General features: G+C 35.2%; 1 protein-coding gene across 1 annotated transcript in view; it reads right to left on the bottom strand.

Annotated features, from left to right (window-relative positions):
- LOC142354807 (uncharacterized) overlaps nucleotides 1–25886 on the bottom strand; it is a 29025-nt gene extending 3139 nt beyond the window's left edge. The window contains exon 1 of the mRNA XM_075407178.1: nucleotides 25503–25886. Coding sequence (XP_075263293.1) covers nucleotides 25503–25699 — 197 coding nt within the window. The 5' untranslated portion in view covers nucleotides 25700–25886. The remainder of the gene's footprint in view (nucleotides 1–25502) is intronic.
- Between the last annotated feature and the right edge of the window lie 341 nt (nucleotides 25887–26227).

The following is a 26227-nucleotide window of genomic DNA, read 5'->3' as shown; positions in this document are numbered from 1 at the left end:
TTTAAGGTAATTTTTCTGTTAAAGTATAATTTACTTTAACATTATTTAGTGTGAAGCTATTTAGTGAATTTTAGCTTAATCGACCTTGAAAAGACAATCGACATTATAGATAAACAAGACCTCGTCGAGCGAGTTTTTTCGAACTTATCTTGATGCCTCTCGATAGTATCTTTCTAACATGCTTACAATCTTGAAACAAACTTGAGCAAAGTTTCTTGAAATATTTTATAAGTGTGCAACGTTTTCTAAACAAGAGCTTTATTAAGATGTTATCAAAATATGTTCAGTTGCTGTACTGAGGATATGCAGAAGCGACAAAGAGTATCGAGATTCTGGTCAATTGGCATACCATTAAGGAACAAGTTTATTCCAAACTTAAATTATTAAACAACCGTCAACCTTTGCATAGATTTCGACCCTATCTGAGATGATATTGTGGAGGTTCAATTCGAATGAAAAGACGAAAGTGCAAAAACGTGCAACTATTATTGGCTAAGTGACAAGGAGCAAATTTGTGACCAGACAAAAAAGAAGAAATCCCGGGCCAAGGATTTTGCCCAAAAATAACGGGGAAAAGAGTGTAAAGAGTGTAAAAATAATATTTTTACACCGTTAGTGCTCCCCTTATTAAGGGTGGAATTCCCTGTTAGAGTGTAATTTTAGCGGTGTAATTTTAAGATTTAACGGTGGAAAAAGAGTGGAATAACTTATTTTTACACTCTTTTGATTACACTGTTGAAACTTATATTTACACTCTTTATTACACCGTTAAAACTTATTTTTACACTCTTTATTACACCGTTAAAACTTATTGTTACACTCTTTGTTACACCGTTAAAACTTATTGTTACACTCTTTTTTTCACTCTTTTTCTATAATTTACACCCGTAAATTACACTTTAATATGTAATTCCACCCTTAATAAGGGGGGCACTAACGGTGTAAAAATATTATTTTTACACTCTTTACACTCTTTCCCCCGTTATTAAACCCTTAATTAGGGGGGCACTAACGGTGTAAAAATATTATTTTTACACTCTTTACACTCTTTTCCCCGTTATTTTGGGCAAAATCCTCGGCCCTTAAACCGTCTCGAAAGCACGCGGTAGTCTGATCAGATGCACTAAATGAGTCTGTAATTTTAGCTACAGTAGTGTCGGAAATATCTCAATTTGATTTTAAAAAATCAACTTATGAGATTTTTCCATTATGATTTGGGTGTGTTTCCCTCCTCCTTATCTCAACTGGACTGGGGACCGGCTACGGCGGAGTTATGAACAATCAACTATAGGAGATTTTTGAGCAAAGCACTGGCCAAAAAACCAGGTCTAAACTCTATCTCCAAAGAAAATAAAAGCAAACAATAAAAAAAACAATTATATAAACAATTATATAATATTCAATAATTGCAATTTAAACGAAATAATAGCAAATTTCCGTATGAAAAACTAACTTTTTTTCTAGGAAGGTTAGGCGGACCATTCTTTTTGCATTACAACCTAAATATTACTGGTAGTGTGGGATATCAATTTGGTTCACTTTGAACAACTCCTTGACCCGATGAAAAAGACCTATTTTTAAAATTATTTATTTGAAATAATAGCAAATTTCCGTATGAAAAACTAACTTTTTTTCTAGGAAGGTTGGGTGGACCATTTTTTTTGCGTAACAACCTAAATAGTACTGGTAGTCTGGGATATCAATTTGGTTCGATTTGGACAACTCCTTGACCCGACAAAATAGACCTATTTTTAAAATTCAATAATTGCAATTTAAACGAAATAAAAGCAAATTTCCGTATGAAAAACTAACTTTTTTTCTAGGAAGGTTAGGCGGACCATTCTTTTTGCATTACAACCTAAATATTACGGGTAGTCTGGGGTATCAATTTGTTTTACTTTGAACAACTCCTTGACCCGATGAAAAAGACCTATTTTTAAAATTATTTATTTGAAATAATAGCAAATTTCCGTATGAAAAACTAACTTTTTTTCTAGGAAGGTTGGGTGGACCATTCTTTTTGCATTACAACCTAAATAGTACTGGTAGTCTGGGATATCAATTTGATTCACTTTGAACAACTCCTTGACCCGATGAAAAAGACCTATTTTTAAAATTATTTATTTGAAATAATAGCAAATTTCCGTATGAAAAACTAATTTTTTTTCTAGGAAAGTTAGACGAACCATTCTTTTTGCATAACAACCTAAATAGTACTGGTAGTCTGGGATATCAATTTGGTTCATTTTGAACAACTTCTTGACCCGATGAAAATTCTATATTTTTGAAAATAGAATAAGCGAATAAGTCAAAACTTCCGTATGAAAAACTAACTTTTTTCCTAGGCAAGCTATAGCAAAATTTCTTTTTGTTTTAGACTCTATATAAACAGGGGATACTCCATACCAAAATTGGTTCACTTTGAACAACTACTTGACCCGATGAAAAAGACCTATTTTTAAAATTATTCATTTGAAATAATAGCAAAATTCCGTATGAAAAACTAATTTTTTTCTAGGAAAGTTAGGCAAACCATTCTTTTTGAATAACAACCTAAATAGTACTGGTAGTCTGGGATATCAAATTGGTTCACTTTGAACAACTCCTTGACCCGATGAAAATTCTATATTTTGGAAAATAGAATAAGCGAATGTCAAAATTTCCGTATGAAAAACTAACTTTTTTCCTAGGCAAGCTATAGCAAAATTTCTTTTTGTTTTAGACTCTATATATACAGGGGATACTCCATACCAAAATTGGTTCGATTTGGACAACTCCTTGACCCGACGAAATAGACCTATTTTTAAAATTCAATAATTGCAATTTAAACGAAATAATAGCAAATTTCCGTATGAAAAACTAACTTTTTTTAGGAAGGTTAGGCGGACCATTCTTTTTGCATTACAACCTAAATATTACTTGTTGTCTGGGATATCAATTTGGTTCACTTTGAACAACTCCTTGACCCGATGAAAATTCTATATTTTTGAAAATAGAATAAGCGAATAAGTCAAAATTTCCGTATGAAAAACTAACTTTTTTCCTAGGCAAGCTATAGCAAAATTTCTTTTTGTTTTAGACTCTATATATACAGGGGATACTCCATACCAAAATTGGTTCGATTTGGACAACTCCTTGACCCGACGAAAAAGACCTGTTTTTAAAATTCAATAATTGCAATTTAAACGAAATAATAGCAAAATTCCGTATGAAAAACTAACTTTTTTTCTAGGAAGGTTAGGCGGACCATTCTTTTTGCATTACAATTTAAATATTACTGGTAGTCTGGGATATCAATTTGGTTCACTTTGAACAACTCCTTGACCCGATGAAAATTCTATATTTTTGAAAATATAATAAGCGAATAAGTCAAAATTTCCGTATGAAACACTAACTTTTTTCCTAGGCAAGCTATAGTAAAATTTCTTTTTGTTTTAGACTCTATATATACAGGGGATACTCCATACCAAAATTGGTTCGATTTGGACAACTCCTTGACCCGACGAAATAGACCTATTTTTAAAATTCAATAATTGCAATTTAAACGAAATAATTGCAACTTTCCGTATGAGAAACTAACTTTTTTCCTAGGCAAGCTATAGCAAAAATTCTTTTTGTTTTAAACTCTAAGTAGCTATGGGATTCTCCATACCGAATTTGGTTCGATTTGAACAACTCCTTGACCCGATGAAATTTCTTTATTTTTGAAAATAGAATAAGCGAATAAGTCAAAATTTCCGTATGAAAATCTAACTTTTTTCCTAGGCAAGCTATAGCAAAATTCTTTTTGTTTTAGACTCTAGGTACACAAGAGATACTACATGCCAAGTTTGGTTCGATTTGGACAACTCCTTGACCCGACGAAAAAGACCTATTTTTAAAATTCAATAATTGCAATTTAAACGAAATAATAGCAAATTTCCGTATGAAAAACTAACTTTTTTTCTAGGAATGTTAGGCGGACCATTCTTTTTGCATTACAACCTAAATATTACTGGTAGTCTGGGATATCAATTTGGTTCACTTTGAACAATTCCTTGACCCGATGAAAATTCTATATTTTTGAAAATAGAATAAGCGAATAAGTCAAAATTTCCGTATGAAGAACTAACTTTTTTCCTAGGCAAGCTATAGCAAAATTTCTTTTTGTTTTAGACTCTATATATACAGGGGATACTCCATACCAAAATTGGTTTGATTTGGACAACTCCTTGACCCGACGAAAAAGACCTATTTTTAAAATTCAATAATTGCAATTTAATCGAAATAATAGCAAATTTCCGTATGAAAAACTAACTTTTTTTCTAGGAAGGTTAGGCGGACCATTCTTTTTGCATTACAACCTAAATATTACTGGTAGTCTAGGATATCAATGTGGTTCACTTTGAACAACTCCTTGACCCGATGAAAACTCTATATTTTTGAAAATAGAATAAGCGAATAAGTCAAAATTTCCGTATGAAAAACTAACTTTTTTCCTAGGCAAGCTATAGTAAAATTTCTTTTTGTTTTAGACTCTATATATACAGGGGATGCTCCATACCAAAATTGGTTCTATTTGGACAACTCCTTGACCCGACGAAATAGACCTATTTTTAAAATTCAATAATTGCAATTTAAACGAAATAATTGCAACTTTCCGTATGAAAAACTAACTTTTTTCCTAGGCAAGCTATAACAAAAATTCTTTTTGTTTTAAACTCTAAGTAGCTATGGGATTCTCCATACCGAATTTGGTTCGTTTTGAACAACTCCTTGACCCGATGAAATTTCTTTATTTTTGAAAATAGAATAAGCGAATAAGTCAAAATTTCCGTATGAAAATCTAACTTTTTTCCTAGGCAAGCTATAGCAAAATTCTTTTTGTTTTAGACTCTAGGTACACAAGAGATACTACATGCCAAGTTTGGTTCGATTTGGACAACTCCTTGACCCGACGAAAAAGACCTATTTTTAAAATTCAATAATTGCAATTTAAACGAAATAATAGCAAATTTCCGTATGAAAAACTAACTTTTTTTCTAGGAAGGTTAGGCGGACCATTCTTTTTGCATTACAACCTAAATATTACTGGTAGTCTGGGATATCAATTTGGTTCACTTTGAACAACTCCTTGACCCGATGAAAATTCTATATTTTTGAAAATAGAATAAGCGAATAAGTCAAAATTTCCGTATGAAGAACTAACTTTTTTCTTAGGCAAGCTATAGCAAAATTTCTTTTTGTTTTAGACTCTATATATACAGGGGATACTCCATACCAAAATTGGTTTGATTTGGACAACTCCTTGACCCGACGAAAAAGACCTATTTTTAAAATTCAATAATTGCAATTTAAACGAAATAATAACAAATTTCCGTATGAAAAACTAACTTTTTTTCTAGTAAGGTTAGGCGGACCATTCTTTTTGCATTACAACCTAAATATTACTGGTAGTCTGGGATATCAATTTGGTTCACTTTGAACAACTCCTTGACCCGATGAAAATTCTATATTTTTGAAAATAGAATAAGCGAATAAGTCAAAATTTCCGTATGAAAAACTAACTTTTTTCCTAGGCAAGCTATAGTAAAATTTCTTTTTGTTTTAGACTCTATATATACAGGGGATACTACATACCAAAATTGGTTCGATTTGGACAACTCCTTGACCCGACGAAATAGACCTATTTTTAAAATTCAATAATTGCAATTTGAACGAAATAATTGCAACTTTCCGTATGAAAAACTAACTTTTTTCCTAGGCAAGCTATAGCAAAAAGTCTTTTTGCTTTAAACTCTAAGTAGCTATGGGATTCTCCATACCGAATTTGGTTCGATTTGAACAAATCCTTGACCCGATGAAATTTCTTTATTTTTGAAAATAGAATAAGCGAATAAGTCAAAATTTCCGTATGAAAAACTAACTTTTTTCCTAGGCAAGCTATAGCAAAATTCTTTTTGTTTTAGACTCTAGGTACACAAGAGATACTACATGCCAAGTTTGGTTCGATTTGGACAACTCCTTGACCCGACGAAATAGACCTATTTTTAAAATTCAATAATTGCAAATTAACCGAAATAATTGCAACTTTCCGTATGAAAAACTAACTTTTTTCCTAGGCAAGCTATAGCGAAAATTCTTTTCGTTTTACACTCTAGGTACCTATGGGATTCTCCATACCGAGTTTAAATCGATTTGAACAACTCCTTGACCCGATGAAATTTCTACATTTTTGAAAATAGAATAAGCGAATAAGTCAAAATTTCCGTATGAAAAACTAACTTTTTTTCTAGGAAAGATAGGCGGACCTTTCTTTTTGCATTACAATCTAAATAGCACTGGTAGTCTGGGATATCAAATTGGTTCACTTTGAACAACTCCTTGACCCGATGAAATTTCTATATTTTTGAAAATAGAATAAGCGAATAAGTCAAAATTTCCGTTTGAAAAACTAACTTTTTTCCTAGGCAAGCTAGAGCAAAATTCCTTTTTGTTTTAGACTCTATATATACAGGGGATACTCCATACCAAAACTGGTTTGGTTTGGACAACTCCTTGACCCGACGAAGTAGACTTATTTTTAAAATAATAATCGCAAAATTTTTCGAAATAATAGCAAATTTCCGTATGAAAACCCAACTTTTTTTCTAGGCAAGCTATAGCAGAAACTCTTTTTGTTTTACACTCTAGATACCTATGGGATTCTCCATACCGAGTTTGGTTCGATTTGGACAACTCCTCGACCCCACGAAATAGACCTATTTTTAAAATTCTTTATTTGAAATAATAGCAAATTTCAGTATGAAAAACTAACTTTTTTCCTAGGCAAGATATGGCAACATTTTTTTTTGTTTTAGACTCTAGGTACACAAGAGATACTACATGCCAAGATTGGTTCGATTTGGACAACTCCTTGACCCGACGAAATAGACCTATTTTTAAAATTCAATATTTGCAAATTAAACCAAATAATAGCAACTTTCCGTATGAAAAACTAACTTTTTTCCTAGGGAAGCTATAGCAAAAATTCTTTTTGTTTTAGACTCTATATATACAGGGGATACTCCATACCAAAATTGGTTCGGTTTGGACAACTCCTTGACCCGACGGAAAAGACTTATTTTTAAAATAATAATCGCAAAATTATTCGAAATAATAGCAAATTTCCTTATGAAAACCCAACTTTTTTCCTAGGCAAGCTATAGCAGAAATTCTTTTTGATTTACACTCTAGATACCTATGAAATTCTCCATACCGAGTTTGGTTTGATTTGGACAACTCCTCGACCCGACGAAATTGACCTATTTTTAAAATTATTTATTTGAAATAATAGCAAATTTCCGTATGAAAACCCAACTTTTTTCCTAGGCAAGCTATAGCAGAAATTCTTTTTTTTACACTCTAGATACCTATGGGATTCTCCATACCGAGTTTGGTTCGATTTGGACAACTCCTCGACCCCACGAAATAGACCTATTTTTAAAATTATTTATTTGAAATAATAGCAAACTTCCGTATGAAAACCCAACTTTTTTCCTAGGCAAGCTATAGTAGAAACTCTTTTTGGTTTACACTCTAGATACCTATGGGATTCTCCATACCGAGTTTGGTTTGATTTGGACAACTCCTCGACCCGACGAAACTGACCTTTTTTTAAAATTATTTATTTGAAATAACAGCAAATTTCCGTATGAAAAACTAACTTTTTTCTAGGAAAGTTAGGCGGACCATTCTTTTTGCATAACAATTTAAATAGTACTGGTAGTCTGGGATATCAATTTGGTTCACTTTGAACAACTCCTTGACCCGATGAAATTTCTATATTTTTGAAAATAGAATAAGCGAAAAAGTCAAAATTTCCGTATGAAAAACTAACTTTTTTCCTAGCCAAGCTATAGCAAAATCTTTTTGTTTCAGACTCTAAATTGACAGGGGATACTCCATACCAAGTTTGGTTTGATTTGGACAACTCCTTGACCCGATAAAAATGACCTATTTTTAAAAATTATTTTAAATTAATTATTCAAATTAATCGGAAATTTACGTATGAAGCAATATATATCAAGCAATATGAACATATTTGATTTATGAAAATAAGTTTGAAGCAATATTATATTGAATCAATATAAAAATTGTCGGAAAAAGTCTCTATAGTTGAATTTATAATCAACTTTTCGAATTCTTTCCAGTATGCTCTGTTCATGTTACCCTCCTCCTTTTTCATTCCGGACGTGGGACCGGCAGTGGTGGAGTTACAAAAAGATATAGGAGAATTGAGCACAGCACCAGGTACACAACCAGGCTCAAGGAACTCTCTCCAAATGTAAACAAACAAACAGATATTTCTTTTGTTTGAAGGTTACAGGAGAGATAAGCATAGCACTAGATACAAAACCAGGCTCCAAAACTCTCCAAATCTAAACAAATAGATACTATTTTTTTGTTTAGAGGTTATAGGAGAAATGAGGAGAGCACTAGATACAAATCAGGGCTCAAAGAGCACTCTCCAAACCTAACATAAAATTATCTATTATCTAATTAAACTTCGAAGCGTGCAGAAACACCCGCTAACGTTTATTGCGTACTTCAACATTATTAAAATTTCAGAAACCAGTAAATTCACTCAGAAGCTCCACTTAAACAAAGTATTGATTTAGTTCCCTTGCTATCAGAAACCTACGCAAGTAGGCAAATCTCGACTAAACTATCAGAACAAGTAAAAACTAAATTTTAAGAACTAAACGGTCCTTCAAATCTAATCGTGCTCGAAATGTTTTAGCACGTTGATAAAGTAAAGATCGCCCAAGAAGAAAAACTTGATAAGCTTATTTTGAACTGAATCCACTCTCAGAAGCTGAATGTCAGGCAATTCTGTAACACGATATGCAAGAGGCTCAAGGACACCTGATTCCTTTTCAAATTCTGTCGACCTGAGATCAATAACGACTGTTTCAATTATCTCGTACAGCTGTACTAAACAGAAGATTGCTGAACTTCGATTTACGAACAGTAGAATCTGACCCACCTTAAACTCACCATCCTCACGAATTGCGACAAAACTGTTAGCGTTTGATCTCGTATAACTCTGGCTGTCAAGATGGAACAGCCCTCGAAATCTGCCGAATAAACGAGCTTCTGGAAACTTAGCTTGGGTCTCATTGAAAACGTCATTCCTTTCTACGCACAAGTCCTCTTTGAAATCGCTAGGTTTGTTTTTCAGTTTTTTAATAAAACATGTCAGATTGTCTTCTTTCGTTTCAAAGCTGCCAAGTTGTCGATTACGAATATAGCGACTGACAATCAGACTGCAAGTATTTACCGTTCCGGTCAGAGTTCTTATAAGGTGGTTGTTTGCGTTCTCAAACATCGTAGCCGAAGTAGTCCACAATGGCCCAAAGGTAGGGCACTGCCATGCTAGATGTCTTAATAAATGATAATTGATAGAATCAAATTTTTTCAGCGGATAGCGAAACGACATATTATAGCAAAAGGCTTCTAAAATATGTCCGCATAGGCTTGCTTGTGATACACTCTCGTACATGGATCGTAGTGAAAATGCTAGGTAATCAAGATTTTGAATGTTAGTCTCATGGGCGACAGAACTTTCGAAAAACTTACGAAAAACTATGGGTGAAAAATAAAGAAGAAAAGTTTTCAATTCGTTTGCTTTGAAATGATCAAGTGAGCGCAGTGATCTGATCGACCGCTTGAACTCGCTTGGTAAACGTACTTTTTCAGTTGCATTGTCAATTTCGGCTATTTCAATCGAGCTGAGTTGTTCAGCGAAAAATTTGTTGACATCGTGAGCAACACCCTTAAGGCATTGGTGCATGGTGTCTATAGGGCAGGTCAATGGCAGGTTCGGAACAATGTCGAAAATTTTCGAGCGTCCTTTGACACCCAAGGTGTCAACTTCTGGATCCTTCTATTTTCTTCCCTTTCTTTCGTCAACGACTCCGCTCTCAAATAGTCTAACCAAGTGCTCATGCTCTGCAGGATTCCTCCTTGTGAAGGTGCGATCATTCGGGTACGAATGACTACCTGGAAATCTCTGAATTCCCCTCATAGTACACAGCCCACAGCCATAATAACCGTTGAATTTTTTCATTTTCAGAACATCATGTTTGCAGACGAGGTCGACAATCAAGAAAATTGTAGTGAAACGGATTTGGTACGAACGTTCATTGTATTTAATATTCTCTACTTTTGAAATCTCAGAAGCATAGTGATCAAAAATGGGATCCCACGAAATTTCTCCTTTGCCGTACCACAAAGAACAGAGAAAAATATTATCGAATGATGATCTGAGTTTTGGTGGCAGGTCAGCCAAAGCAACCCAGAGAGGGTAAGCGGAGCAATCACTAGATTCTCGAACCGGAACTCCGTCAACGTTAATTATAAGTTTCAAATAGATTGTACCTTCCTCAAAAAGACTCAAGAGGTTTAGATCTGTTTTTGTTTCTGGGTCTGCGTATTTCACTATTTCATTAATGTACTTTTGAACATTCTGCACCAATTTGTCGAAAAAATTTAGATAAATAACTTCCCCATTGCCATTGTTCTCTCTGTGCTTTATGTATTGCTCTGTCAGTTTCTTTGTCTCTTGTTTCAAAAAATTTGGAGCAGGTAGACGGTCATTTGGATGAATAATCTTTTGAAATTTTAAAAGGTCATACAGCGCTTCGTCGGGTAAACAATAACGGGCAGAAATTGCAAATAAACCAAGTGCAGCATTATGGACAGTGACGTTTGAATTACACAAGAGAGGCTGAGAAGAAAATTGAAAGCCATCTTTGCTATGGTCGTAACAGTCTTTTTCCATGTCGACTACGTCTTCACTGTCGTGGTCTGAGATGATATCTAGCCGATTCGATGAAGATTCACCTATAGAAGCAACTTCACAAAATGGATCGGACATTATGTCATCAGCAGAAACAGGCATACTCCCATGGGTACTATTCTCCTCAGTTTCAACATCTGAAGAACGCACAGAATCAACTTGGTGTATGTACGTTTGAATGTGTCTACTTGAACTGTCCACCAACCTTCTTTTCACGCGCCTCTTCCGTTGATTCTGGAATTTTCTTTTTATGGCACTTCCAAAATCGGTAGGCGTACCAACACTCGATTGACTTGCTCCATAATTTGAACCGAAACTTTCTCCGGAATGAAAAATTTCACTTGAATTTCCTGAAGCATGTAAAGATTGGGTCGAAATATCACCCAGGCGTTGTTCTCGGGGTGTTGTGGGTGGCAAGATTTCATTATGTGATTCATGCTTCTCTTTGTGCGGGCATCTACATTTCAATCGGCCATCTTTAAAATAGTTGTTACCGTAGCTCACTGTGATTTCTTCTCCAACTTCTATAGACTTGATAACTTGGAGAAAAATGCATCTATTGTGGGGGAGGAAAGAGCTTGTGTATCCCATAAAAAATTTGGTGTTCGGGGAGCAGGAGTGGTTGGCAAAACGAATTGGACCCAATAGCACTAGTTCATCCCTTTCCAACTCATCGCGCATGACTGACAAATCAGACATTTCGTTTTGTAATTCCTGAGGAAACACTTTCAATAGGCCCAACAGGAAAAGGTCTTAGGGGTTCCAGCGAAGGCTTCAAGGTCTTTTCTGTATGATTGAAGAGGCCAAAGCCCCCGAAACTGTCTGGCAAGATTTTGAAACCCCTCTCAATAGAGGCCTCATAGAGTTCTTTTAAAGACGAGTATGCTTTAAAAAGTCGTCTGTCTGCTTTCAAACGTTTCTCATACTCTTCAAAACTGATCAACGGAAGCATTGTTTGAGGAACTACATCGAATTTGCTTAAGATTTGACGCACTACTAGTCCGTCCACAATTACCAATTCTTCGCAAGTTATCATCATATGACTTGAAAAACCTAATTAGAATTTAATCAAGGTGAATGAATGAATAAACGAATGAATGCATGAAAGGATTAACGTATGTATGCAAAAGAGCACTCTCCAAACCTAACATTAAATTATCTATTATCTAATTAAGCTTCGAAGCGTGCAGAAATACCCGCTAAAGTCCCGGAATTTCAAATTTAAAGATTTAAATCCGCGGTCGAAGCGGGCAGAAACACCCGCTAACGTTTATTGCGTACTTCAACATTATTAAAATTTTTAAGTAATATTAAAATTAACTTAAACAAGTAAAAAAGTTAAAAGCAGAACTAGTAATAAAAATTCGAAGCGGAGAGAAACACCCGCTTAAGTCCCGGAATTTCAAATTTAAAGATTTAAATCCGCGGTCGAAGCGGGCAGAAACACCCGCTAACATTTATTGCGTACTTTAACATTATTAAAATTTTTAAGTAATATTAAAATTAACTTAAACAAGTAACAAAGTTAAAAGCAGAACAAGTAATAAAAATTCGAAGCGGACAGAAACATCCGCTAACGTCCCCCAATTTCAAATTTAAAGTTTAAAATCCGCGGTCGAAGCGGGCAGAAACACCCGCTAACGTGTATTGCGTACTTCAACATTATTAAAGTTTTTAAGTATTTTTAAAATTAACTTAAACAAGTAACAAAGTTAAAAGCAGAACAAGTAATAAAACTTCGAAGCGTGCAGAAACACCCTCTAAAGTCCCGGAACTTCAAATTTAAAGTTTTAAATCCGCGGTCGAAGCGGGCAGAAACACCCGCTAACGTGTATTGCGTACTTCAAAATTATTAAAGTTTTTAAGTATTATTAAAATTTACTTAAACAAGTAACAAAGTTAAAAGCAGAACAAGTAATAAAACTTCGAAGCGTGCAGAAACACCCGCTAAAGTCCCGGAATTTCAAATTTAAAGTTTTAAATCCGCGGTCGAAGCGGGCAGAAACACCCGCTAACGTTTATTGCGTATTTCAACATTATTAAAGTTCTGAATGTATGTATGTATTTATGTAAGTACGAAATGAAATTCGTATGTATGAAAAACTATCAAGTAAACTTTGAATTTATGATCACAACACGAAAACCGAGCTTCAGAAAACTAAACAATATAATATCAAATGATTTAAACAGGGAATTAGGTTAAACACTCCAGTAGAAGTAAAGGCAGAAAGGCGAGTATTTTCTAGGGAACTGTATTTCTACAAATAGGAAGCAACGTATCAGTACAATAAACAAGATCAAGGAGATGGCCTTCACATTACAAACAATGATCTTCTAAACAACTACTCATTCGCTTCTAAACTAGAATGTCGTTTCCGACAATCCTTGCCGTATTGGTTGGCAGCTTTTCTTGCAGTCTTGAAAGCCAGTTTTGGTGTATCTGGGTACTTTTGCTCTACAACTTCTAAAACAGGCAGAAAAACGTGGTCATTTTTTGCTCATCAATTAACTTAGGTTTTTGGGTTTTCAGGTCAAGGAAAGATCGATCTCTTAATTCATGCTATTTAAGGCTGTTATGCAATGATGACTCCTACGGTGAAGCTGACGAATAAGTTTTACTAAAAAAACCTACTCCTGAACTTTTCGAGAATTTCACTTGGCGCTTATTTGCGGCCGTCAGCTTCACGTCTTCTCGGCTCAAGGATAACACCTGCATGCTCGTTTTCTGGCAACAATTTCTCAAAGAGGGCCCGCGCAAATTTCCCGACTTCAGATCCGGCATGCATTGTCATCAGATCTTCATCGTTGTGTATAACAGCAACTATAGATGTGCCGCGGAAAGGATGATCGTCTATGCTCTGGTAGCCGTGATGGTCAACAAAGCGAATTTCTTTCAACTCTGCAGTCTGAAACAAGTTTTCATGTAACCAACTGCGCCTATTTTTTGCAGAAACTCATTTGTCTACTACCACTTGTCACTACCAGTTGTCATGGGTAAGGCCAAAAAGGTCTAGCAATTAAGGCTGAGTGATACCAAATTGTTAAGCAAACAATAATCTAACTTTCTCGTCAATTCTTGCACACAGGTTTGCGCGCTTCTTGTCGTCGACCTTTCGTTTCTCTTCAAAGATTTTTATCAACTCGTTCATCTCCAGAACGTGATTATCGAGATACTCTTTTAAAAAATAGCAATTGGGGCCGCAATCGTCTTTGTTGGTTCCACTGTTTGAAACCATGTTGGCGCTGATCTCAGGTAAAGAACTGGAGCAAGGTTGTGAGAAACTCAGATTATCAGAGGGCTGCTAAAAACGCAAAGAGCAAATTTTCCAATCACACCAAAATTCGAAACTCGAAGCGAGCAGAAACACCCACTGACGTCTGCGATGATTAAAATTATTATATATGTATGTTTGTATGTATGTATTTATGTATGGAAGTATGTATGTATGCATAAATGTTTATTTAATTTGGCGACTGATTTTGATTTAGAAACAACTGGAACCATATGATCTGGTTTGTGATTAAAATTATTGAAAACCTTTAATTTTTACCATGTTCTTGTTCTGGCTACCCTGGAGAACGGCTGGCTGCGTTAACTTTTCGACTTTAGCCTTTTTTGATTTCTTCCGCTCAGTTGATTGTCCTAGGCAGACTTCTCTGCTGCTCATAACTGGAGCGCGGGAACGACTCAAAAAGTTGACATCATCAACAACAGGAGCCTTCGGCGCAGCTAGAACTTTTTTGCGCAATTCGGAAGGACTTTTGCCACCGTCTAGTTCTGCTTGAAAACTCTTCATCGCTTCTTCTACTTTTTTATAATTGCATTTAGACAACAAACGACAAGAAACAGATTGGTCTTTAAATTGCAGGTTGTAACTCTCTCCTTCAATTAAACTCAACATTTCTGAGGGTTTTATTTTCTTAGGCCACTTGGTGCTGCTGTAAGTAATAAGAATCAAATTGTCTTTCACAAAAAGCCATGCTAAGTTGTCCCTCAAAATGCTATCCTTTATACTATCCTCTCTTTCAGCCTCAGAGTCGAATAGGTTATGGCTTTTCGCTGGTTCAGATCTCAAGTTGTCTTTTTTCATTTTCAACAATCTAAAAATTTGCAGACAAAGTAGAGCGAAACTATTTCTATGTTGTGTGCGAATCTGCAATTAGAATTTTTTACATTAAATTGTTCTTGTGTTAAATTATTTGAAAAAAGACTTGATTTTCAACAACCTAAATGAGTTGATTTTCATCCAAAATTTCCAATACAAAAAATAGCACCTTTAAGAAGACAAACTGAAACTAACTAGCACAAATTCTCATCTGTAACACTTAGGCGTACTTCTGCAAAAGACAACACTTACGTATAAGATATAGGAACCCAAATCAACCTCGTGTTAAACGTCTGACTCAATTACAATTTATTTCAAAACAGAACTAAAGAAAAACAGCCGATTCTAAAATCACTACAAACGGTTCCTAATCTTGATTACAATTCAATTTTCTTCATTCTTAACTATCTTAAAACTTTCAAACTAGCTAGAGCGAAATTACTTCTATGTTTTTTCTGCGAATCTGCAATTAGTATTTCTTGCATAAAATTGTTCTTGTGTTAAATCATTTGAAAAAAAAGTGATTTTATTTTCAACAACTTAAATGAGTTGATTTCATCCAAAACTTCCAATTCGAGAAATAGCACGTTTAAGAAGACAAATTAAAATTAAAGTAGCACAAATTCTCATCTGTAACATTTTTGCGTGCTTCCGCAAAAGACAACACTTACGTATAGGAACTCAAATTTACCGTGTTTAACGTCTGATTCAATTACAATTTTTCAAAATTCAAAAATCACTCGCAACAATTGCTACTCCTGATTATTGGATGGAAACTCATTGCTTTCGGTCTCAGATTCGCTCAAATCGACACAACTTTGAGAAGTCTCGGGGAGTTTCTTTCCCTGTCGCTTTTTCTTGGCCTCTGCCTTTTCCCTCATTTGATTCACCCAAAAAGGGTCAGATTTTCGTTTCTTGTATCGAAGTGAATCCATGCCAGCTCTGTTGGCAGCCAAACGAGCTTCATTGTACGCATCTGGCCAAAGACGAGGTGGAAACTGTCTCTGTACAAGGCCTTAAGCAGAGGAAAACACACCTAAGCTAAGCTTTTTAGGAAAATCAATCATAAAAAATGGTTACAAAAAACTTCAAAAACGAAAACAGAAAAAAATCATTTGAGAAAATCAGTTTGAACTTCCGACAACTTATTCTTGAAACCCAGTTTTTGACAACTTAGTTTTTGATCATTATACCTTTAAAGATTTTTGTTCTCTTGGGAGATGCAGGCTTCCGCACTTCGCTTTCTCGGGTTGGGGATATGATATCCCTCTGTAGACCCTTCTCGCCCCTAATGCTGTTCGCAGATTTCTTCCCAGTTCTTCCGGATTTGAAGTTGTTGGGAAATTATCCAAATCAACTTCCTCATAAAAACTTGGTATAGCTATACCTGCCTCTTCTGTGTCATTGTCTGCATCAACTTTCTTGAGATCTTTCTAAATACAGATATTTTGGAATCTATCCAAAACTTGGCAAAATAAACATTTCTTGAAAGAAAAATCTGAGCGCGAAAATTGAGCAAACTTTATAAAAACTCGCTAGAATCCACTTCTACCAAAAAATTGGTCAAAACTTTTGTATCACTGAGGCAAGATCTTACAATGGTTTTCAATTTCTGGAGCTCGCTCTCCAGCTTTCTGTTGCAGGACAAAACCGTCTTCTCATATGCTTGTATAACCTCTGCGATGAGTTTTTTGTCCTCATTAAGAACTTCCAGCAATCTTTCATGATTAGCGCATTTCTAAACAAGAACGTTTTTAACTGACAAAACCAAAGAACTGATAACGAATCAACCAAATTTTCGGATCGTAGCTTAACAATTGCAGTAGTCACTCGCTATGATATTTTATCTGCTTAAATTTCTCACAAAAAATTACAATGTTTATCTTTTATTGACTTCTTAGACAGCAAATGTTTTATATTTATTGCGATAACTCTTTCACAGAGAGAAAAAAGAGGAGCTCTAACCAAAACCCTTGGACTTGCAGTTGCTAGCCTTGTAGTCGGTGTCCCACCTTGGCTGAGGGTCCACTTTGCAATTGTAGGTGGGGTACCACCTACTGGGTTTTCAAACTGTTGTGCGAAAGCCCCATAAATTTCTTGGTATCGCTCGAATTCAACTTGCATTGCCGCAGGAGGCCCGTGTTTTAACAACACGCATTCATTTTCAACACCATCGATCAACAGATTAGTTTTTCCATCAATCTCTAATTTCAATCGATCATTTATTTGAAAGCTCTTGAGCCAACGCCCATCAAATAACCCAATTTTTAACACCTGACAACCTGCTGTCAGGAAAACAAACTCGATTTTCATTGGCATTTCTGAAATCGTTAGGTCCGTAAAAACAGATCAATCCAGAAATTTAAAAAATAACGGAGAAAATTGTCAAAAACGTTCGAGTCAACATTCATTTAATTGAGAGTCAATTGCAATCCAACGAAGAAAGCGAAAAGACAAAAAAACATCAACTTCATGCACAATTACTAACAATTTCAATCAAACTCTACAGCCAAAAGAATTGCTTTGCGACTATCATTATCAAAAAGATCAAGCTCTGAGAATAAGAAAAACAAAGTCAAACAAAGTAACACTACGAAAGTTTCACACTGCACCTTTGAGGAAACAAAAATTAATAAAATCCATTCATCGGCTCCATATTTTCAGCACTTGATATGGAAGCAGTTGTCGTGTAGCTGGACTCCTCATTGCTTTCCGAGAACTCAATATACTCAACTTCTAGGTCTTCTACTCGTTGCCTTAAGCCATCTATTTTTTCACGTAGCTGTTTTATTTCTTGCCACAGTTGCTCAATTTCAGACAAAAGACTTTCAAGAAACCTGGTTTCAATCGCAGTACCACTTTCCAAACCCAGAAAATTCTGTCTGAACACAATTTTTGTTTGTTGCAGCATATCAGCCGTTCAACTGAAAACATTTTTGATTTCCAAAAAAGTTTATATCGAAAAGAAAAAAAATTAAAAAAATTTCTAAAAGGTTTCTTAAAAAGCACAACATGTAATAAAAGATGACAGCTCAAAAAAACTTTCACCTCGTGTCCTACCGCAGTACATTCACGCCTAAATCCACCATCGCCATCAATCCTCAAGAAGTTATGGGTATTCTAATTTCAACTAATTATAACTGCTAATTTCTACTTCATCTTAAGTTATAGGTTCAAAAATTGGAAGCGGACAGAAACACCCGCTAACTTTCGTCAATTTTAATTTTATTGAAATTTTACAATAACGGTCGAAGCGGAAAAGATCCGCTTAGTGGAAATTCGAAGCGGGCAGAAACACCCGCTAACGTTTGTCAATTTTATCTTTATTGAAATTTTACAATAGCGGTCGAAGCGGAAAAGATCCGCTTAGTCGAAATTCGAAGCGGGCAGAAACACCCGCTAACGTTCGTCAATTTTAATTTTATTGAAATTTACAATAACGGTCGAAGCGGAAGATCCGCCTAGCGGAAATTCGAAGCGGGCAGAAACACCCGCTAACGCTCGTAAATTTTAATTTTATTGAAATTTTACAATAACGGTTGAAGCGGAAAAGATCCGCTTAGTGGAAATTCGAAGCGGGCAGAAACACCCGCTAACGTTCGTCAATTTTAATTTTATTGAAAATTTACAATAACGGTCAAAGCGGAAAAGATCCGCTTAGTGGAAATTCGAAGCGAGCAGAAACACCCGCTAACGTTCGTCAATTTTAATATTATTGAAATTTTACAATAACGGTCGAAGCGGAAAAGATCCGCTTAGTGAAAATTCGAAGCGGGCAGAAACACCCGCTAACGTTCGTCAATTTTAATTTTCTACTACTACTATTACTACTACCGTGGCCGGTCAATTGGCCGACATACAAATTAGACGACACACCTTTTAGCCGACACTTGAGCAAATATAACAACTCGAACACCGCAATTCACGATAATTACCCGCGCATTAAGCGGTAAATGTAGCACTCTTTAGTTGTGAAACAAACATTAATCGGCTATTACTGCTAGCTAACATAGCCATGCCTCCGTGGCCCGTGGGACTTGATATGAATCTATCACAACCGAACAAATTATGAATGCCGAACGTAATTAAGTCGACGATTCTAATAACAAAACTTTAATTATACAGTTCCGATTTTGGTCATTTTCACGTCGTCTTGATGAAAGCTGCCAGCTAATTGGCGTGTCTTCTAACTTGTGTGTTGCCTAATACACCTAGCACCTACTACTACTAATGTAATCAATTTTTTTGTCAAAATCAGTCAAATGTAAATTGAAGCAAATTGCAATAGTGCAAGTACAAATAGTCAAAGAAAGCAATCAAATTGCAATAGTACAAATAAATCGAAGTAATAAAAAAAACAAAGGTACAAGTAGTCAAAGAAAGCAATCAAATTTAAGCTAATTCAAATGATTTTCTCGCATGGTTTTGTTGATTGCGCAAGCAAGCTCCTTTCTACCCTTCTCGTTTAGATGGACGCCGTCAGGTAAAAAAGACCACCTTTTGTGCACTTCTTTGTGCAGCTTGAAAAAAGGCAAGTTTGACTGGCTTAGTTGCGCGTTGAAACGTTGGATGTTAAAGTGAGTGCATTTTCGCTTCAGTACAGTGCACACGATCACTCTTGGACGGTTCGCCAAATTTCTGATGGCACTGTATAAGGCCCGTATTTTCTCCAATACATCAGTTGGATCTTCGCCCGGTCCATTGCGCGCAGCCAGATTGTTACCAGCTACAGCCAGGATAACATTTCTGTACACGGCCAAGGTATCCAGCAACACAAAAAACTGATTAACTTTCCCCCCAGATAAGGAATAGGCAACATAGTTCTGAACATATATGCTGTCGAAGATAGAATCGCAGACTATCGCGGTATGGACCTCTTCTTCATCAACAAAATTACTATAAATAAATTCAGTTGTGGTGCCGTCGATGTTGTCCTTCACAAGCCGTCCGTGCTGTTGATGGTTAGCAAACAGCGGTTTTAGCCTTTTCTTAGGCGGGGCTGAGTTGTTGTTCCCAGGGAGGTTACCCAGTCGACTGCGATCCATTTCAACTGAAAGCGAAACAAATATTTACAAAGCTCAATAACACAGCAGCAGCAAACCACCAATAGTATAATAGTACAGATATAGTATTAAGCGCGTATTGGGTACTGGCATATAGCCTATCGAATTCGCCTTGACGAGAGCTTTCCAACGATATAACTTTTGTATGGGTCCCATCGAAACGGAGCGATGGGCCGCGCCAGGCCCCTGTGCCGCCATCGCGACCCTGGGCCGCCATCGCAACACATCCGTCCCCTGTGTATCGCAACACGCCATCGCGACCCTGTGTCGATCCTGTGTCCGAACGATCCGTCTTTGCAGTGAAATCGTACAACGACCTATTGGAAATAATGAAATTAATTCCGGCTTACTGTCTGAGCTTTTGGAACTTTCGTATACATTGCGCAATTTCAAATGCTCTATTCATGGCAGTTCAGTGAGCGGATGCAGGTGATGCCGTCTCCACCAGTGTTGACTCACAATTAGCATGTCACGTTACCTCTGAGGCAACACACCAAACGAAATTTTCATACCCTGCTTTATGGTGAACAACTATGAAGTGAGCATTTCAAAACTTGAAATTTAAAAAGTATATCATTGGAAAGCTGGATTCATATAGAATCTAACTAAGTAAACGGGATTTCAAAAATCGAACGGGAACACATTTAAAAAAAGGTTTGCAGTTGGGGGGGGGGGCTGGAGGTTATGGGACCCATGGGCCTGGTATGCGTCCGAAAAAGGCTTATATCTCGAAAACTACTGAACCAAATTTAAAAAATGAATATGTTTTGGAATCAGCATGAACTGGGGCATCAACCTGGCGTTAAAAAAGATAAAAAAGTAAAGGAATAAAAACTCAATTTTTGACAATTTGGCTAAATTTTGCCTATTTTCAGCAAAGTTTGGAAAATTGGAAAATAAGGCAATGAAATTAAACCGAAGCTTTTCAACCAATATACATTCGTAAAGAGGATTAAATTGGCAAGAAAATGATATAATATACTTTCAAATACGTCGGGTAACAAAAAAGTTATTAAACTAAACAACTTTGAAAATTCGAAAATTTTGCGAAAATCGACCCTGATTTCGGTCTCTACATTGCTCTCGCATTCTCTTGTTTGGCAATACTTTAAAAAGATAATAACATGGTTGTTGGAAGCGTGAAATCTAGTTTACCATGATACCAAAAACTTTAGTCAAAAAATTTAGTCAAAGTAACTCAAAATTGTCAAATTTTTGGCCCCTAAATCGCTAATTATTGAAAATTTTGAAATCAAATAAACAAAGTGGAAAAAAGATCTATATATATTCTGAAAGTACACTAACAGGGCAACAAAATGAGCTATTATAGACTTTCTAAATCGTCTTCTTCAAAAAGTTATTAACAGACGTTTTTCATGAAGTTCGACTTTTTCTTCACCTAATTCGACGGTTCTTTAAAATTTTGTGAACAAATCAAAATATTGGCATTTAGTTCTACACAAACTCATAAAGAACGTTAACACGGCAATAAAATGAACTATTATAGACTTTCTAAATCGTTTTCCTCAAAAAGTTATTAACAGACGTTTTTCATGAAGTTCGACTTTTTCTTCACCTAATTCGACGGTTCTTTAAAATTTTGTGAACAAATAAAAATATTGGCATTTACTTCTACACAAACTCAAAGAGTACGTTAACACGGCAACAAAATAAGCTATTATAGACTTTCTAAACCGTCCTCTTCAAAAAGTTATTAACAGACGTTTTTCATGAAGTTCGACTTCTTCTTCACAATATTCGACGGTTCTTTAAAATTTTGTGAACAAATCAAAACATTGGCATTTAGTTCTACGCAAACTCATAAAGAACGTTAACACGGCAACAAAATGAGCTATTATAGACTTTCTAAATCGTCTTCCCCAAAAAGTTATTAACAGACGTTTTTCATGAAGTTCGACATTTTTTTCACCAAATTCGACGGTTCATTAAAAATTTTTGAACAAATCAAAAAATTGGCATTTACTTCTACACAAACTCATAGAGTACGTTAACACGGCAACAAAATGACTTATTATAGACTTTCTAAATCGTCTTCCTCAAAAATTTATTAGCAGACGTTTTTCATGAAGTTCGACTATTTCTTCACCTAATTAGACGGTTCATTCAAATTTTGTGAACAAATGAAAATATGGGCAATTACTTCTACACAAACTCATAAAGTACGTTATTACGGCAACAAAAAAGTCTAACATAGACCTTCTAACTCGTTTTCCTAAACAAGTTTTTAACAGACGTTTTTCATGAAGTTCGACTATTTCTTCAGTTAATTAAACGGTTCATTAAAATTTTGTCAACAAATCAAAATTTAGGCAATTGTTTGTACACAAACTCATGAAGTACGTTACTAGTGCAACAAAAAGGGCTACCATAGATCTTCTAATTTGTCTTTTTATAAACGTTATTTGAAGACGTTTTTCATGAAGTTCGACATTTTCTCCAACTAATTCGATGATTAATTAATACTTTTTGAACAAATCAACATGTGGGCATTTAATTCTACACAAATTGATTTTGTACGTTATCACGGCAACAAAATGGGCTAAAAGCTAACATAGACTTTCAAACTCGTCTTCTTCAAAAAATTATTAACACACGTTTTTCATGAATTTCGACTTTTTCTTCACCTAACTCGACGGTTCATTAAAAATTTTTGAACAAATCAAAATATTGGCATATACTTCTACACAAACTCATAAAGTACGTTATCACGGCAACAAAAAAGTCTAACATAGACCTTCTAACTCGTTTTCCTAAACAAGTTTTTAACAGACGTTTTTCATGAAGTTCGACTATTTCTTCAGTTAATTATACGGTTCATTAAAATTTTGTGAACAAATCAAATTTTAGGCAATTGCTTGTACACAAACTCATGAAGTACGTTACCAGTGCAACAAAATGGGCTAACATAGATCTTCTAATTCGTCTTTTTCAAAACGTTATTTGAAGACGTTTTTCATGAAGTTCGACATTTTCTCCAACTAATTCGATGATTAATTAATATTTTGTGAACAAATCAATATGTGGGCATTTAATTCTACACAAATTGATTTTGTACGTTATCACGGCAACAAAATTTGCTATAAGCTAACATAGACTTTCAAACTCGTCTTCTTCAAAAAGTTATTAACACACGTTTTTCATGAATTTCGACTTTTTCTTCACCTAACTCGACGGTTCATTAAAAATTTTTGAACAAATCAAAATATTGGCATTTACTTCTACACAAACTCATAGAGTACGTTAACACGGCAACAAAATGAACTATTATAGACTTTCTAACCCGTCATCTTCAAAAAGTTATTAACAATTGTTTTTCATGAAGTTCGACATTTTCTTCACCTAACTCGACGGTTCATTAAACCGTAATCTTAATTCGTTGTCTTTTCTGTATTATTCAGTGGTATCAAGGACATTAAAACAAACAGATTGCAACCGACGGCGCTGAAAAGGTGCATTTGAATCTCATTGTGCGATGAATAATACATGCCATTAACCTGCAAAAGTCTCTTCTACTGCAGAAAGAAGAACAAAAATAAGCCAAACCAAAAAAACTATCAAAAAAAGGCTTTATTGTCATCTGTATCCTCCTCCTCTTCATTCTGGGTTGAAGACGTAGATCAAATTTTTATTTTTGCAGCACAAATTTCTGGAATTTTTTTCCGTGCGGAGCCTGGATAAGATTTAAACCCGTTGAAAAGAAGGAAATAAGTGGACAAAACAGTGTAATTGTAGTGTATTTCTAAGAGTGTAATTTCTTAAAAATAGCGGTGTATTTCTAAGAGTGTAATCACTTCAAAATTACACTTTTCACTCTTTTCCCCACTAAAAATTGAACAAAAGAGTGTAATTTTTAAGAGTGTAAAAAGAGTGGAATGAAGAGTGTAAAGAGTGTAAAAAGAGTGTAATTTTCTAAAAATTACACTCTTACACTCTTTTTCCTGCTATTTCAGAGTGGAAAACGCTTTACACCCTAATATCGCTTAATAACGGTGTATTAGGGGTGGACACCTCGGCCCGGGATGCTGACAATTTTGTTGTCCAACTAGAATTTTGTCTCATCTTCTGCAATTTGGGCCTAGACAAATTGTGATAAAAAAATGTGATTCCAAAATGTAACAATATAAGAAGGGGGTCAAATCTGACTTTTTGGTCGCAATAAATTCAGCCAAGATTGATGAGAATTGCCACTGAATTTTGTGAAACCTTTTTGGTAACAATAGGGATAATCATGAGAAAGCCGTTCAACAATTTGGCATCCCGATTAAATCTGAGTAGAAAAATTTATTTGCAGCTCTGTATTGTCTTCAAAAATTCATTTCTATGCTTTATGTTTCTGCCCCCACAATAATTTTGCTAATTGATTTGGCAAAAATGTATTTTTGCTGTTTTTAAGGAAATGCAACTAATACAAATTATCAGCATCAAATTAAGTAAAAAAACAAACTTGAGTATAGAAATGATTTTAATTTTCTTCAAATACAACCAACAGCTAAATTTTTTCCATTTATGCGTAACTTTCTCTATTGACGATGCTTTGTTTTGCTCGTATCGTCCATAGTTATAATCAAAGGTTTTTTTTAATTAAAAATGAAATCAAGCACAATTTTTGATATTATGATGTTTTCTATTGCATGTATTAATATAAGCAGACATCCACAAATGCGATTAACACTACGCTGCCAATTTTACATTCTGAGGGAGCAGATTTGCTTGCAAATGTAAGAAAAGTCTTTTTACCCATGTTTAAAGATTAAGTTTTCGCGGACAACAGTGGCAGTAAGGAAAACTGGTCAAATTTGAGAATATTCGTCGCTGATATCCACGATTGCAGAATTCATTGACAATAGAGAAAAGTCAATGGATCTGTGTCAATAGTATTTACAATTTTTTATCACTAACATTCGCGCTAAGGTAACTACATTCCCCGCGAGGACTCTAAAACAGATTAAAGGTAAAAAAGTAGGATATAATTAGTGCTTCTTAAAATGAAGTGAGGGGTAATTATAATTTGAATCCGTCAAAGTTTTGTATATAACTTAATGGTTAAGGAAAACGAGATCAGTAACAGAATTTTGTAAGGATTGTCTGCAATTTTATAGTCACATTTTTCCAAAATTTAACCATATTTCTTCCACGTGAGAAGTGGTGACAAAATGTTGTAGCTCATGTCGCAAACGTGGACATAGCTGATATGTAGGATTGGCTACGTAATGGAGAAACCAAGGCTGAGGTGCAACCCAAATGATTTTTGAGGCCATTTGGGTGTGGGTCTTCACCCTCAGAGCCAAAATCTACATTGAACTTGGCACTTGAAATTTCAGCGCATTTTTTACAAAGTGTTCAAGCATTTTCAGCAAAGTTTCAGCACAATTCAGCGCATTATAATGTAATGTTTTTACGCTGAATGTTTTCAAAATTTTGCGCAGTTCAGCGCATTTTTCTCCTAATTTTCGAAAAATGACTGGACTGGGGTACAAACGGAAGTAGTACCTCATAGACTGTCCTTGTTGAGGAATTTTTGACTCTGGGTGGGCCAGATTAACTGAAATTGTGGATAGCACAAGAGAGAGTCCTGATATGACAACGCTGCAAATGTAAAACTGGTACAGCTTTGGGTAACTGGTCGAACTCTGAGGCAGAAATTCTGCGACGATTGATAAATTCACAACGATGGTCAGAGTCACCATAATTCCGAATCCAATCTTTTCACCTGATTCACCGGGATGAAGAAGATGAGGGTACTCATGAACAAAATTAGAGTATGAGGAACTATCAAGTTCTTCACGTAGAATGCGCTGAGTCGTTTGAATTTGACTGAAATGGCTACTGTGCTGTGAACTCCTCGCGTTCCAGTTGATGACTCTTGTAAACACTTCTTGCCTGAAAAAGGTTCTGGCAATTCTTAGGTAAGGAAGAAAATATTGTATAATCATGCGTATTCCTGCTACCAAAAATGCTCTTAAGATGAGGAAAATTTTTGAAAAACGCGAGCTAGTTCTCGAAAAGAAAAAGAAATAGTAAGAATCACAACTAGCTTTGCAAGAACGATACAAATATACATTGCTCGAAGATTTATTTTAGCAATATAATGTTATCACGAAAAACGAACAATTAACTGATTTTAAAAGAACCTGAGCCAATGAAATGTTGGTTATAATAGTCTTTCAATTTGGTCCTCAGAAATTCTCTCCCTTTCTCTCTCTCTCTCTCTCTCT

Source organism: Convolutriloba macropyga, unplaced genomic scaffold, assembly GCF_964194025.1.
Source record: "Convolutriloba macropyga unplaced genomic scaffold, txConMacr16.3 SCAFFOLD_1969, whole genome shotgun sequence".
Classification (NCBI taxonomy): Eukaryota; Metazoa; Xenacoelomorpha; order Acoela; family Convolutidae; genus Convolutriloba; species Convolutriloba macropyga.
Note: the sequence above shows the minus strand (reverse complement) of the source record. Positions and strands in the feature narration are given on the sequence as shown.